Source organism: Acanthopagrus latus, chromosome 6 (assembly GCF_904848185.1).
Source record: "Acanthopagrus latus isolate v.2019 chromosome 6, fAcaLat1.1, whole genome shotgun sequence".
Lineage (NCBI taxonomy): Eukaryota > Metazoa > Chordata > Actinopteri > Spariformes > Sparidae > Acanthopagrus > Acanthopagrus latus.
Genome location: NC_051044.1, coordinates 25,388,606 through 25,405,340, shown reverse-complemented (window position 1 = coordinate 25,405,340; position 16,735 = coordinate 25,388,606). Strand labels below are relative to the sequence as shown.

Genomic DNA, 16,735 nt, shown 5'->3' with positions numbered 1-16,735 from the left:
AAGATATAAAACTGGTCGAGGATCCATTCGATCCTTAGCACTGTGTTTAATGGAATAATGCCTGTAAGTGCAATTACTGAGCAAGAACACTAAAGAGATTCCAGGTAGAGTATGTATTGTTGTTTGTACTGGAGTTTGTTTAAAACACCGATTCCCAACATGAGGGTGAAGACCCCCGAAAGGGTCACGAGATCACTGTGGTTGCGAGACAAAGTCTGTGGCAGGAAAGGGAAATCAAAAACACTGCAATGACACATCAAGGACATTTTCCCATCGGTCAATAAAGTCGTGACGACATGGGTCTTACAGATTATACCAGACACCCTACAAGGAAAGATCTCTGTCGGTGATGCTCAGTGACGTTGTCTGCCGAGCGCTTACCTTTGTCTGCTGGTCAGGCTCTCACTCTGGGCTCGGCTGTGGCAGCCTGACTCCTGTGGTGAGCTGGAAGTGTGTTGATCAGAGGTGTTGTGTCCAGGAACTGACTGTCGTCACATGAGTGCCAACTGCCACCTTCATCAGACAAAGTTTACAATTGACCTCGTTAACAGTATCAGGTTCCCTATTAGCACTGGGTTTAAATCCAAAATAGTGCAGGATAGAGATTTTTTTTGTTTTTGTTTTTTTTTCTTATGACATCGTCTTGGCAGCTCTCTCTACACATGCATGTGAAGAGTAAAATTTGATTCCTGTGACCGAAAGCAGTAACTTTTAGTGCATAATTTTGTTTATTTAATAACACACTTTTTAGTAATCGATGAAGATGGGCACTGATATGCAACAATGAACACAGCAGGTTTTATTTTTATTCAAAGGCTACCAAGATGACTTGGGGTCAGCGGGCGAGATTTTTTTCACTGATGAAGTGAACGTTTGCTCTAGAATTTGGCCACAGTCACACATTAAAACAGAAGAGTGCAATGACTACAAACGTTGGAGGATTAGTTTGATAAATAAGCTTCTCACTTCCTTTGGAAAATACAAATCGGTTGATGTGAGCCTACACCACCAGTGGCCAGTGGTTAGAACAAAGACTGCAAATGGAGGAAAGGGCTGGCCTGGCTCTTCAAATGCTAACCAAACAACATGTTATGTCTCACTGTTTAAATACAAAAACTGAAACGTAAAATCACTTTTTTATGGGCTTGTATACCTTGGCTGGGCTTTACAGGGGCTGATATGAGGATTTTTACCACTTTAGACAGAGTCAGGCTAGCTGTTTTGCCCTGTTTGCTGACTTTATGCTAAGCTAAGCTTACTAGCCGCTGGCTCTAGCTTCATGTTTACCGTGCAGACGCACAACTTGAATCAATTCTCTCATTTAACTTTGGGCTACAACTTAAACAAGACATGATATTACATTTCCGGACACAACATACACTATATTACCAAAAGTATTCGCTCACCCATTCAAATGATCAGAATCAGGTGTTCTAATCACTTGGCCTGGCCCCAGGTGTATAAATTCAAGCACTCAGGCATGCAGACTGTGAAACAAGACATTTGTGAAAGAATGGGCCGCTCTCAGGAGCTCAGTGAATTCCAGCGTGGAACTGTCATAGGATGCCACTTGTGCAACAAATCCAGTCGTGAAATTTCCTCGCTCCTAAATATTCCACAGTCAACTGTCAGCTCTATTATAACAAAATGGAAGCGTTTGGGAACAACAGCAACTCAGCCACGAAGTGGTAGGCCACGTAAAGTGACGGAGAGGGGTCAGCGGATGCTGAAGCGCATAGTGCAAAGAGGTCGCCGACTTTCTGCACAGTCAATTGCTAGAGAGCTACAAACTTCATGTGACCTTCAGATTAGCCCAAGTACAGTACGCAGAGAGCTTCATGGAATGGGTTTCCATGGCCGAGCAGCTGCAGCCAAGCCACACATCACCAAGTGCAATGCAAGGCGTCGGATGCAATGGTGTAAAGCACGCCGTCACTGGCCTCTAGAGCAGTGGAGACGCGTTCTCTGGAGTGATGAATCACGCTTTTCCATCTGGCAATCTGATGGACGAGTCTGGGTTTGGAGGTTGCCAGGAGAACGGTACATTTCAGATTGCATTGTGCCAACTGTGAAATTTGGTGGAGGAGGAATTATGGTATGGGGTTGTTTTTCAGGAGCTGGGCTTGGCCCCTTAGTTCCAGTGAAAGGAACATTGAATGCTTCAGGATACCAAAACATTTTGGACAATTCCATGCTCCCAACCTTGTGGGAACAGTTTGGAGCGGGCCCCTTCCTCTTCCAACATGACTGTGCACCAGTGCACAAAGCAAGGTCCATAAAGACGTGGATGACAGAGTCTGGTGTGGATGAACTTGACTGGCCTGCACAGAGTCCTGACCTGAACCCGATAGAACACCTTTGGGATGAATTAGAGCGGAGACTGAGAGCCAGGCCTTCTCGACCAACATCAGTGTGTGACCTCACCAATGCGCTTTTGGAAGAATGGTCAAAAATTCCTATAAACACTCTCCTCAACCTTGTGGACAGTCTTCCCAGAAGAGTTGAAGCTGTAATAGCTGCAAAAGGTGGACCGACATCATATTGAATTCTATGAGTTAGGAATGGGATGGCACTTCAGTTCATAGAATGAGTAAAGGCAGGTGAGCGAATACTTTTGGTAATATAGTGTATGTTCCTGTAGGACCCTGTACAGATACCACAGGGATTCAGTACATTAAAGAATAGTACGATTAAAGGTACTCTGAAGGCTCAGAGGTGACAGTTTTGAATGCCAACTTAACGCGATTTACGTAATGTCATGTTAACGTAGCTGTATTGTGTGGTTAGAGAGTAGAATCCTTGAAGCCCATTGAATATCAATGCCCCAGGCAGAACTGCTACAGTCCCTTCTCCCTTTGTCTTCTCTGAAGTCAGCAAAGTGCTGGGCTAAAGTATTGATGTTTTTATTTCCATGGCAATGTTGGAGCTCTTACTGAAAGTTGCTCAAAGTAAAATACATCACTCTTTAAATGTCACATTCTGAACTGCGTGTGAAATAACAGCCGAGGTGTTAAAGGTGGAACAGGCGAGCTGAGACATTACGCCAAGTAGTTGAGAATAACGGCGTGAATCATTTTCACATCATCGAACCGGGTAGCTCTGAGAAATATTGCACAGCTGGCCGTAAGGTCATTTTAAGCTTTTTCAAGGTCTGCAGAGAATCTGCCATGAAGGCAAAGCAAAGCAAGAACTCAACAGGTCAAACAAAATATTCTGTCAGTGGATCTTTGTCTCACTGTAAACATTGTTCAGTTTTCACCTCCGGGCTGCAGGTTCAGAGTGTCAGCACAAAAGAAAAGCTTGCAGTAGAAATGTTGCCATTAATGTATCAAACATCCCACGTTCTCTCTCTACCCCCAGACGTTTTATTCCAAAGTGACATTTGATGTCACTTTGCTCAGAACATTTTGTGCTTTTGGTCCGATTCAGATTTTCCTCTCTGTGTAACTCGTTTTTTCTGGTTCTGTCCCCAGATCCGCTCGGACCAGGACAAGGACGTCGGCATCCGCTACAGCATCACAGGAGCAGGCGCCGATCAGCCCCCGAGCGGGATCTACAACATAGACCCCATCAGTGGCAACATGTTTGTCACCCAACCCCTGGACAGAGAGGAGAGAGCCTCCTTCCATGTAAGGAAAAACTATTTCTGCTCCATTCATGTCTGTCTCATTATCTCTCAATTATCCCTGTGGAAATGTGCCTCTCCTTTTCTCCCCCCCTCCCATCTACCTTTCATTCCAACACTAATGTTTCCTGTCGAACAATCACAAGTCGGGGCCCATTCAGAGAGCGTGCCGTACTGTTAGCTGCTGTACAGTATCCTCGCGTCAGCCTCCACGGGCTCTGATTGATGCCAGAGCCAGCAATGAAATGATGAATGCCTTGGCAAAACACACAGCCACTTCAGCTGTCATTTAGATTGAGGTTTAGCTGCACAGACTAGCCAGGGATGGATAGAACAGAGGGAAAGAGACAGAGCCGAGGTGGAGTGCAGGAAAACTGTTGTCTTTGTTCTTTCCATCAGAGCTAATGAGCAGGTGCAGCTTTGAGTGTTTGTGTGCCTGCAGAGGCATGCGTGTGTGTGTGTGTGTGTGTGTGTGTGTGTGTGTGTGTGTGTGTGTGTGTGTGTGTGTGTGTGTGTGTGTGCACATGCATTGAATACTGATTGATATATGATGTGTGTTTATACCATAAGAAGAGGCAGTTCTTTCTTTTTTCTTTTTTTTTCCATCTCGCTCCCCGTTTTCCTCCACCACCCTCACACATTGTTGTACGCTCGCCTCCTGCACTTTCCAGCTGTGCTTTTCAAAGGTGCGGGCTGACTGCTGTACAGTTAGCCTGCTTATGGCCCATAGGACTCCCCACCACACACACGCAAACAGGAGCTGGGAGGTTGGGGCTCACGGCTGCCCCTCTGGAACCTCGGGTTAACCAGCTTTGTGAATGAATTAAATATGCAGACCACATGAGACTTGTGTTAACGCTGGGCCAGCGGTTCATACACACATTAGAGGTTTCAATTTATATCAGCAAAGACTAACACCTCCACTCGAGGTGAGCGCCGGTGTCACACTCACAACACCCACGTGCCTGTCAGCATGATAGATGGCTCGGCTGCCGATAGAGCTAATTCAAAAGCATGCTGCTGTCTCGGAGGAAGAGTGGAATAAAGCGGAGTGGATCTCTTCAGTGTCTCTATCAGCGCACGCTCTGAGCCGTATGCGCACATTATAAACACCAATGCACACATACCCACCCACACACACACACACACACACAGAGTACGTGCAGTGACTGCAAACAAAGCCCCAGATGATTGTCTCCTTGATTGGTTTGCCTCGTAGTTCCGCGCGTGTGTGTGTTTAACATTTAGTTTTAGATGAGCCTCTCGTTGCCTCGGCGTGCTGCGTTCAGGCTCCGGACACGGCTGCTCATGAGCCTCTCCATACCTGCTCTCACTCTCCACCAGCAAATTGGGATCAATAAAAGTGGCCCGGTTATTGCGCCCTGGGAAAGGACAAATGCTCAGTAAACAGTTCTTATTTGACATTGCCTGTAGTGAAAACAGCATGTTGAGGGCACTTCAAGTTGAATACGGTGGCTATTTAACTTCCCGCGGAGCCGTGCTGCTTCTGATGTGATGTATGATTTAGTGTAGGAGAATGCAGCCCGTGTTTGACCCAGGGGAAATTTAGTCCAATGCTTACTTTCTTTCAAGTTGACAGGAAGTTCCCAGCACCGTTGTGCCCTCGCAAGGCCAAACTTTGCTTGTTAGTTTTGGGTTCAAGTGAAAAGAGAGACGAGGCTGCTGTTTTTGACAGACTAGCACCAGGGGGAAGTGATCTGTGAGGTGAGGAGAGTGGGTGTTAGCCTGAGCCTCGGTTTTGTCAGACAGATCCACTGTGAGTCAGCAGGGCACGAGGAGAATTCAGCAAATACAAAAGAACGTCTGGAAAAAAAAAAATCGTATTTGCTCCTGTGAATGCATGTACTTTTATGTTTGTGTTGACGTGGAGGGGAGGTCATGTAGACCTGGTCCTACCTGTGTGGAGGCACCTGAAGCTCAAAAACCTCAAAGACCCATATTATTTGTCTATGCTTAAAAGCTAGTTATAATTTTGTCGTCTTGATTTTCCGTATTAGCTGTTTTTAGTATTCTCATCTGTTCTTCTGTACACTTGAAATCTATCGCATGGCCATTGAAAGAGGTTTTTTTTTTTTTTTCTCACACAAACGGGGTCAATCCGATCCCGCCAAGTTGGTGTTATTATGATCATCATAATGAACGTTGCTCAAAGACCATCATTTGAGCTTATCAACAGGCGACGGAAAACTGCATCAGCAGCAAGCTGTCATAGCTGAACGGTTCAAGTTCAGTGTTCACTTATAATTTTCAGTTTCTTTACAGTTTTTTGGGCAACAGAAACGCAACATGGTGTACTGGTGTGAGTTGCAAAGCCATGACGTTACAGAAGTGTGATTGGTCAGTTTTAATGGAGGTCCTGGAGCAACATTAATCGTGATGATCCAGGGACAACACTAACACCGTACAGACAAGAATAATAAGCCTCCTGAGACAAATTTGGTACATGAGGCTGTGTAGATTAAAGTAACATGGCTTGACTGAAAGAAGTGTTTCACTGCACGAAAGATCCTTGCATAAACTGGGCTGCCCGTGCAGAAGATTATATTATATTTTCGGAACGGGTGCAGAGGAAAAGGGCTGTGGTATGCCCCCTTCGCTCAAAAGGTGGAAAACCTACAACAGTGCACTGCACTGGTCAGTGCTTGGTTTTGCCTAGGAGTCCGTTTTGAAACAGGGAACAGTTTAGCAGCCTGCTGGTAACAAACAGCACTGTAGTGCATCTAATTAGTGCAGAAATATATTGCTGAAAACATCCTCAGTGCTCAATAAACAATGAACAGGATCGTGATTTAAACAGCACTGTCCAGTTCTACAGTTTTTTTTCAGCCTCTGTTGCAGCTGAGCAGTTTGTTAAAATATGTACTGAGAGCATTTTAGGTGAGAAGTAGCCAGCATAGTAACATAATCTTGGTTTATACTTCATCAGCACTGCCTGGTTTCGACAATTTGATTGGAGTATGGTGGGATGCACCTCAGAGAGAGAGAGAGAGAGAGAGAGAGCAGTGGTGCAAAAATTCAATTGAATGTGTTTTGCTGAATTTGAAAAATACAGACATTTTTTATGATTACAATAAAGCCAGTGGCTGTGCAAAGTCACTAACTTTTGCTATGTCATTTACATGATTTGCTGATGAGCACAAAAACAAAATACAGCTGAAGTTGATCCGAATGTCGTCAGGTTTGCAGGCACCTGGTCATACAGCAAAGGTCTAAACGAAGTGAAATTTTGTTCTGTCATAACTAAGTAAAAAGTCAAAGAATCATAAAAGTCATAAGGACACATGGGAACTTTTAACTTTGACTTGCTGGTGGCACTGGAGGAAAAAATGAGAGGCTCCTGAGAGTCGTTAGAATTCATCTTCTAGTGACATTGAATGTTTTATGCCAAATTTCAGTGGTGACAGTCTGATTGGTGGTGGGCTAGGCTAACTGCTGGCAAATGTATTTAGGTTTGTACATTCAGCCCCACAGAAGTGTCAGGGATGCACGTCCAACAGCAAAGTATTTGGAAAAATGTCCTTGTTGAGTGAACAGCAACAGCTGAAGTGTTCGAGGAGAAAAAGAAAAAAGCAACACTTACTGTACAAGATTTTCAAGGACTTGTGGAAGTAGCATGCAAGTTTGGTTATATATCGGCCAAATGCAAACTGCATTCCTCCTCTGTGATTGGTCCAGTTATGCTAAAGCTCACTCTGCAGAATACCGTCAATTCACACACACACACATTTGCACAACACGCTGCTCCAGGCCCTCGGATCACATTTCCAATTCCTCCACTGAGCGCACAAACTCAGACACACACACACACACACACACACACACACACACTTGAATATAGAGATAAACTAAAGGCATTTAGAAATGTAAGAAAATATGCAGCAATCTACACACACACACACACACACACACACACACACACACACACACACACAGTTTAACACAAAGACAAAAATACAGAAGCATTATCACTCATTCGCATGCACACACACACCCATGCAGTGAAGCAGTCACACATATCCCAGTCACACATCCCCTCAGCGCGCAGTGTTCACAGCTGAGAAAACAGATTGGGTTTGTTTGTTTGTTGGGTCTCCTCTCCATGTTTGTTTGCTGTGCTTCAGCCAATGGAAAACTAGCATCTTGAGCATCATTAAATGGCTAAAGAGGGCTCTTTTGATTGGCTGTGTGTGTCTCCCCGGCGTGCATCTGTGCGCTTGTGTCAGTGTCCGTGTTAATATGCGTAAACATGTGTCTGAATCGGTGTTTGGATGCGTTGTGCGAATGCTCGGGCGGGCGCGTGTTTGGGGATGTTTTGATACGTCCTTGACAGGCAGGCACAAAAGCCGACATGATTAGTTGTGTTTTCGGCGAAGGCAGGTGCCACCATTCAATCTTTCATGTCGCCCCACAATGCATCACGACTTCCTGTAAATAGGCTGCCAGGCAGATCCTCCTCGACTGGGTTGTGGCAGACAAAATATTTTGCTGCCAGCGTGTCAGTTTTTAGCCAGAATGAGAGCCCTGCTCCTCTTACCAAAGCCAAGCAGTGATTGAATAACATTTCTGCAGAGGATATGAGTTTCGAGGCAATTGAATGAGAGTAATGTAAGTCACAGTGAACAGTGCCGCTTTGGTTCCAGGGCTATTACAAAGCTTTGCGTTATGTTAGATATCATTAGTGAGGATTGGTGGGGAGCAGAGGGTGTGTAACAGCAGCGGTGGAGATTAAGACATCCCACTGTAGATGATGATTGCTTTTGTCAGTCCTCCCTGTTCAAGCCCCCACACCCCCACACTGCCTCTTTGTGTTTTCATCTCTCATTTACTTGCACAAGGCTCAGTCACTCTGCTCCTCTCCCTCCCGTCTCATTCGCCTTTTCTCCCCGCGTCGCATTTTGTCTTCCTCTTTGCTCTCTCCTCTCCTCACACTGTGAATTGTCAAGGAACAGCTCATCAGTCAAAGACATCCATCCAAATGGCAGACTTTGTCAAACCAAGCCGAGACAAACACTCTCCGCGAACACAAGAGCAGTCACAGCTTGAGCGGCAACACCTCTCTGATATTTTTCAGGCCTCTGGCTGTGCTAACAACAAAATAGGTGTTGTTTGTGTGTCTGGAACATTTCACTACTTTGCCCCTGTCTGTGTTGTTGTGGTCCGTGCCAAGATACCAACAGGATACTCATGCCCCGTTGGCAGACAAGAAACAGAACATTTGCCAGTTCAATGAAGTTGCCAATTAACAAAGTCAAAGTTGTGCCGTGCGCTGAGTTTGTTCCGGTCCAGACGCTCTGCAGAGTTTTACATCAATCGAGCCAGCGGCCTGTTGTTGGTTCAGAAACATTTGGATTATTCATTCTAGCTCTTATTCAGCGCTGAGTGCTGATGATCCCATCTCTCTCTCTCTCTCTTCTCTCTCTCTCTCTCTCTGTGCAGCTGCGAGCTCATGCAGTAGACATGAATGGCAACCAGGTGGAGAATCCAATCGATCTGTACATCTATGTCATCGACATGAACGACAACAGGCCCGAGTTTCAGAACCAGGTGTACAACGGCTCTGTGGCTGAAGGCTCCAAACCAGGTAAGAGTTACTGCTGCTCACCAGAGATGCAGCGGCATGGCAGCCTAATACAGGTGATGCAGGTTCACTAAGAAGTCTGTATAAAGTACCCAGCAATGGTAAGATTTTAAATTTGATTAACTGAAAGAATCTGGGAATTGAAGACGTAGATGGCTAAAGGGGTCTGCCCACAGTCGACCAATTGTTATTTGTATGTGTGGTTCTTTTAAGGTCCAGTGTATAGGATTTTTGAATGGTGACTGGAAATGACAGTTGTAATCAAGTTTTCATTGTTCACTAATCAATATACTATTTAATCAATATTCACCTCAAACAAAGAATCTTTGTGTTTTCGTTACCTTAGAATGAGCCCTTTATATCTACAGAGGGAGCGGATCCTCTTCTAAGAAGTCCGCCATGTTCCTACAATCTACTATTTCGACCTAGATATGGGCGGTGCTGCTCATCCTTGGTTCCATTTTGCCCAGTGATCACTTACAGTATTATGGCAAGAGAAAAAAATTCTTTAAACCTATACCTAAAAACATCATAGGAGAAGGGGACATGAGGGATATTCAGTTGGTTGCAATCTGTTGACGCACTATTAGATGCAACTAAATCCAAAACATTAAAACCTTAAATACTGACTGTATGTATCTGAACATACTGAAGGCCACATTATGGACAGTTCATCTTCATAAATTGGTTATTAGTGTGATCAGTTACTTAAAAATTCTTTTCATGTGTCTTCATGAGGGCTTATTTTTTTAGACTTTTTCTGATTTACTGTTTTGACAGTCAGTTTGTCAAGTGAATACAACTCAGCAAGGAAACACACAGCAAACTATTCACACAGTACTTTAATAGTGTTCCTGCTGTTTTTATTTTACTAAAGTGAAAGTGAAAGCTGAATTGATTCCATGCTGTTGGACACAGTGAGTCTGGAAGAATCAAATCAATAATCACTGAGCTTTAGTGCAGTGGTTCCCAACTTTTTTGGTTTACGACCCCCTGAATGAGACAGTGCCCACTTGTGACTCCCCTTCACAGGCTGTAAATGCCTGAGAGCAGTGGAAGCAGAGTGTTTTAATTGAAATATAGTTGCTTTTTCCTTCCTCTCCTGTTCTGGGTGTTCAGTGCCCCCAGGTTTGCAACCACTGAATAGTTTCACCTTGACACTTACTTGCATGGCTACATAGCATGCAAGCTCAACAACAGAGGTCTCACTTAAAGAAGGAGCGAAGAGGAAGTGCTGTCGCCTTTTGTTAGAGGATAAGGATGAAGCTCAAACTGCACTTTTTGTTCAGTTCAGATCGGTCTTAATGAATGCCCCTTAAAAAACAAGCCTTTTAATTGTAACAATTAAATCATAAATTTATTTATAATGGCACTGTAGCTTCTGTCCTGTCCTCTGCAGAAGATTATTAATGCAATAATCCCTTTAAAAATCTATTCGCTCTATAGTACAAACAACTGCAGGGAGAACATTAAAAATCAGTGTCATGCACAAGCTCTGATTGCTTAAAATATCCTGTTCACACCTTTAACATTTCAAACCATTTGAGTATTCTCTTTCCATCTCCAGAAAACATCAGTGTGTGAAATGTAATGAATAACCTTGGACTCATGCGGCCAACAGTTGGAGGTGTGAATCTGCCGTGACTCTTGAAGCTCTCGGTTGGTTCAGTCGGGGGCAAGCTCATGAGATATTTGTGTTACAGGATCTTGGCTGGATGCATCATTATCAGATGCTGCAGAGCATGGAGAGATGTAGGCCTTCCCTCAGAATCAGGGAACAGAGTTGTGGTCAATGCGGAGCCGGAGACAAGAGCCGAATGCGCAAGTAGCTTTCATGTCTCGACTGGAAGAACTCTTGTTCTAACAATCAGACCCCGAGGACCCATGTTTGTCTTCACAGCGTTCAGATATTGTTCTGCTGCACAGTTTAATCTCGGGGGGATTTGTAAACAATATAGGAAAGCGTGTTGTGTTGTGTGTGCGCGTGTGTGTATGGATGAGCAAGTGCGGGATTGCTGTGTGTGTGTGTTCGAGAGTACTGGTTACTCCTCACTGGAGCATGGGTCCATATACAGCGCTCCTAATTAGCGAGGGCAACCAGACATTCCTAAAGCTACTTTCTTCAGGGCTTTTTGTTTTTTTCACACTGATACTCTCGGCTTAGTCTTAAAATGAGAACACGCGACGACAAAAGTCTTTGAATTAAATTTTGTTTTGAACAGAATGCAGAAATGGGATACCAATTAACCAGAAATACGAAACACAATGTACAGAGTAATTGCTCTGCTCTTCATTAAGCGATCACTAGAAAGGTGTGTTTATGGCACCCATCACTGCAGATGCTGAGAGTTTTGGTGTCAAAAAGCATATTGTGCGTGGAGAGCAGCGCCGTCTGTCTTCCTCCGCTCAGACATTCATCTCTGAATTGATGAAAAAGTGGTGCTGGCCCTAATTGCCTGTTTAGTTGGAGAAAACAAGAACGACTGTGATTCATCTCCAGTGTAGGTTCAAGGAGACGTTTAATACTTTTCTGGACCATTTGAGCCATTAATACGTCCTCCGCTGGCTACATTTTTTACTTACTAATAATGGAGCCGGTTTAGACCTCAAGTGTCGCACAGCTCTGCCGAAGTTGGTTTTCATACCCAGCAGCACTCCAGATAGAGAAAAGGAGACGCAGCCGACTGAAAGATATGTATTTGAGGTCATGCAGATTTATTAATATCAACTTTGACTAAACTCTTTTTGTGTGCACCTTGTTTTGCACACCAGAAACTCTGCTGCATTGAACCACAAAACCCGAGGCAACAAAGAATATTAAGATCGAATATAAGAGTTATCTGAACGAAAATAGAGAGGAATCCGAGCGACGGCATAAACTTATGTTATCTCTTTTGGTTTTCACCTTCGCCTCACCCAAAGAGCACCTCTGCTGCTGACACTTGGTCACTACTCTGACCCTGAAATAGCACTTCACCTCACTCCTTCTTACCCTAAATCCTTTAAAAGTTCACATCACACGTACGTCTGACACTTGAAGTGATTACCAAAAGAGCCACTGGATCAAATAGGTGCAGTGAGCGCTCGCGCTGAGCTTTACGGGTCACGGAATCTGCGTGTGGCTTGGATCATTCTGCGGAATGAGGATGACCGTGGAAATCCCTGTGGAGTTACTCCAGGTGACCCGCTCCTTCTCCGTCCTGGAAACAGGTGGCATGTTTAAAGCTGTCACAGCACCGCAGCTGGACGGTGCTGGAGTATCTCAGTTCTCTCCCAGTGCCCACAGCAGCTGTCAGACATCAAAGTATATTCATATCAATCACTCGAGGTAACAGATATGACTACAGTGACAGTCACATGTGGAGGGGGTTTCTAAAACATTGTTGCAGCCACAGCAAAATCAAGCTTTCAATCATATCATATTCTGTATGAAATTTCTCACTTAACTCTTGATGCTGTCGAGCCAAAGTAAATGTATTTGCAATGCTTTGTGGTGAGGAAATTCTCAGCAGCAGACATCAAAACACGTTGAGGAAGAAAAAAGAAATCATCTGCATAAAGCAAGTTAGACAGCACCTGAGTTGAATTATATTTCTTTAAACGTTAAAAAAAAGAAAGAAAAGGAATTGAATTCAACTGTTTTGTCAGAGCAAGTGTGAAACTGTCGAAATGATCCACAACTCAAACATTATAAATGATTTGATATAATGATTCCCTTGCAGCCAAATCAGTGCTCATGCACCAGTAGAAACTCAATTGAAAAATTATTCACCAACACGAGAAAGATCAGCCTTGATGCGTTAGATATGTGGGTTCAATTGCATTGGTTTCCACAACACCAATGAATAGACCTGCGCAGCAGTAACGAGGCCTTATCGTGGGAAGTTGTCGTATTGCTTTCTCAATGCCAAGCAAAGGAGCCGTGTCTCCTAGAGATTGTGTTTCTATGCAACAGATTTGCAACTGTCAGTATGTTTAGAGGGAAATGTCATAATGCAGAAGGGATGGCATTTTCTATTAAAGGTGCAGTATGTAAGAACTGACCAGCTGTCAGATTCATACTCAAAACCGACAGGGGAAGCATATCAGTAGAGTAACTGGTAACTGCTAGCCGTTAGCCGTGCAGCTAGTGGTTTGGACTGGGAGCTTGAAGTTGGTATTTAAACTGCTCGCACAGAAGCATTGGATATCTGTGGAACACAATGCACCCGGCATAATGTCAAACCTGTTACTTCCTTCACATTCTGCTGATAATTTTAGTACATTTTTTTTTACGTTCTCAGCTAGAATCTTACATATTGCTCCTTTAACTTAATGAGGAAATGTTTTTAATGAACGTACCAGACAGTATCAGTGAAATGTTCACTGACTGTGATTTTTGTTTGTTTTTGGCCAAATAGGCAACCTTGCAGTGTCTACAGCATTATTCAGCTTTTTATGGTTATGTCTAGCCACTGGCAGCACTGGGTTATGGCTGGGGAAATATCATCTTATTTTTTACTCCAGAACAGCTAATGTAGCGTTCCCTCAAAGTAACATTGTCTCTGATCAAAAATCAAGTCACCAGCGTGTAATTATGAAAAAACGATGTTGTGATACACAAAAATAGGACACAGGGTTGAAGCAAAAGGGTTGTTCTGTTGTAGATCTGCAGTAGTATCACATCCTGTATCTACAAACCCGGATATCAATGGTTCTCTGAAGCATTACAACACATCTCCACGTCTAGCGCTGCGTGAAAGCCATCAAAGAGGGAGACCCACAGGGAATCGCCCTTATCACGGCCACCAGATGTTATGTAGGGAGAGATCCGATCAGGCCGTCTGCCGGGATCAGTTTGAAACGGCTCCATTTGTCACTTTCTGCCACCGGGGCCCCGCTGCTCAGCACCCAATGAACCTCTGACTAATAGAATTTAATTTGTTCAGGTAATCAAACATAACAAAACAGTACATGACAAAACGAGTTATCTTGATTGCATTCAGCTCTTGTTAATGAGGAATCAATGTAATTAAATTTGAAAAATACGAGGATGATCCTGGGAATCTTGCCAAACCTGCGTGCAGATAGCTTCTTTTGATTCTTCTCATTTGGTATCTTATAAAAATCACAAGTTGCTTCTAACTAAACACACATACACCCAAGAAATGATCAATATGAAATACATGACACACCTTTGCCTTTTCAAGGTCAGCAATATGTTTGAATTTCTGTAAAATCTTCAAGACTGTGGCACGACACAGTCCACGCATTGTGTTAAGCGGCCTCAGATCAAGATCAACATGGCGTGACTTCCTCAGAAAGCTCTTAAGTTCTGAAGCAGCAGCGTACAGAGAACATCTGCCCTGTGATGTGTCTGTCGTTCTCCCCGCAACCCTCCTTCTCCCCGACTCTGACAGCAAGTTGTTCCCTTTTATGGACCATCTTCCTCAAAAAGGCCGTCGGAAATGAGAGTGCAAGATCAAAACCAGCAGCTGAGTGCCTTCTCTCACAGTCAATTTGCCCTCCCAAGGGAGGGGACAGAGGAGCGTCTCTCACTCTCTCTCCTCTTTTTTTTCCCCTCTCCTGAAGAGTTTGCTAACAGTTGCTGCAAGATTTAAGAGACTTTCTCTCTGTGTCTTACCCTGGGGGGGTAATTAAGGATTGGCACAGGAGGGTGAGAGGGATGCAGTGATGGAGGTGAGCAGAGGTGGAGGAGCAAAATGATGTTTCGCTCAGTTTTGGTGGAAGACTTTGTACACAGTTTTTTTTTCTCCCTCTGCTCTTTTATGTGTCATAGTGTCAACTAGAAAATGCATCAGGGCTTAAAGGTCTCATACTTATATTTTAGGCATTTACTATAAAATGTTTACATGCTTGCAAAAAACATTATTTTTCTCATACTGTCCATTGCTGCAGCACCTCTGTCCAGCCTCTGTCTGAACACACCATTTAAGGGCCTGTCTCTTTAAGGCCCCCCTCCCAAAAAGACCAACTGGCTTTGATTGGTCAGCATTCACAGGTCTAAGCAAGACCCGCCCACCTTGTTTCCACATCAGCTCTACTGGTGTTTTTGAACACAGACTTGAGTATTTCTCTGTGGGTTAAGCATTTTGATACTTTTACAGTTTTTTTTTATAGCATCTAAACTTTTATAGTTGTGTTTTACAGTCAGCAACACATGGGAATCTCACTTTCCACAAAGAAAGGGTGCAGCACTTTTCTTTCTTTAGAGGCCCAAAGTTGGATGATGTTTATATCAAATGTTAAGTTGTCCTCAAGCCTCAATGTTCCTCAAATAAAACATTTATACTCAGCCAGTGATGGTAACTTCTATGATGCCTGTGAGCCTAAAAGTAGGCAAGAGGTGCATAGGGTTTGTTTTGAGATGATTGCACAGCTGCTTCATTTATATTTAAAGGTGTTCTTGATAATATTCAGACACTAAATGTGGCATTGTGTCTCCCTCCTCCCAAGGCATTGATATCACAGCACCGCTGTTGTTCCAGTCATCTGCTCCCTCAAGTGGCTGCCAGTTTTGCATTAAGCTAACACTAGTGAACGTTCATGTTGCTAGTGCTAACTAGCTAACATTAGGGCCTCTGAAGTGTAGAACTGTGTTTTTTTTCCCACAAAGAGCGTTGATGATGACGAAACACAGATCCCACGTGATACCAACGGTGTTATGCTATTGGCTGAAAAAATCTTGTTTGAAACTCGAACCAACTGTCAGAATTTTGAACAAACAATCAATTTGGAACCGACAAACATTTTAAAATTGATAATTCACAATCCTAATAAGGATAGATTTTATTCTGCACCTTTCTACAAGCTATGCCGATGTGTCATTTAAAATATATATTTGTCAACATAAAAATGTTATCAGCTGACCTTTAAACATGACAGGAGTTGACACAGCTCGGTCTGACACGGGGATAACAGACTCCTCTCACTTTCAGATTCAGAATGTTTTCCTGAACTTTTCATGAATTATCAAGTCATATTGGGAAATTTAATCCTTAAAAACCCCCTGAGGACATCATCTCGAGGCGTTTGTTGGTGTACGTTCTAATATGTCCATACTCAACACATGTTGAGAACAAGTTTGGACCCAAGTGCGAGACACGGGGCAGGACAGTAAAAGCTGTTTTATTGAAAACAGGCTTTAGATGATGGCCGATGGCAGGGGAGAGGGAATTCCAGAGCGGCCGAGACGAATGGAAGAGTGAGGCTGGCGTGAGCAGGGTAGAATGAGGGAGCGCGGCCAGCAGGGAATGGCTGGCTAGCTGGCTGGCTGGCTGGCTGGCTGGCTGGCTGGCTGGCGGTGAATGGTGATGCTGAGACCCAGGGAGAATGTTGTAAGAGCACAGAAGGCAAACAAATACAGAAAGCAAGGAGCTGAGCCTGAAGTGTAGTTACCACTGTGGTGAGACAACAATCTGATGGAGGGTGGGTGGAGAGCAGGGGTAGATATACTGCAGGATGATAAGCAGATGAGAGGCAGGGGTGTAGACCAGGCTGAGTGATTAGTG

The 16,735-nt window shown here is 43.9% G+C and overlaps 1 protein-coding gene across 2 annotated transcripts in view; it reads left to right on the top strand.

The window, feature by feature from the left end:
- Positions 1-16,735, top strand: part of cdh4 (cadherin 4, type 1, R-cadherin (retinal)) — a 215,368-nt gene that overhangs the window by 155,700 nt on the left and 42,933 nt on the right. For both annotated transcript variants that reach the window (XM_037102150.1, XM_037102151.1), the window contains exons 6-7: positions 3,474-3,629; positions 9,083-9,227. In XM_037102150.1, coding sequence (XP_036958045.1) covers positions 3,474-3,629; positions 9,083-9,227 — 301 coding nt within the window. The remainder of the gene's footprint in view (positions 1-3,473; positions 3,630-9,082; positions 9,228-16,735) is intronic.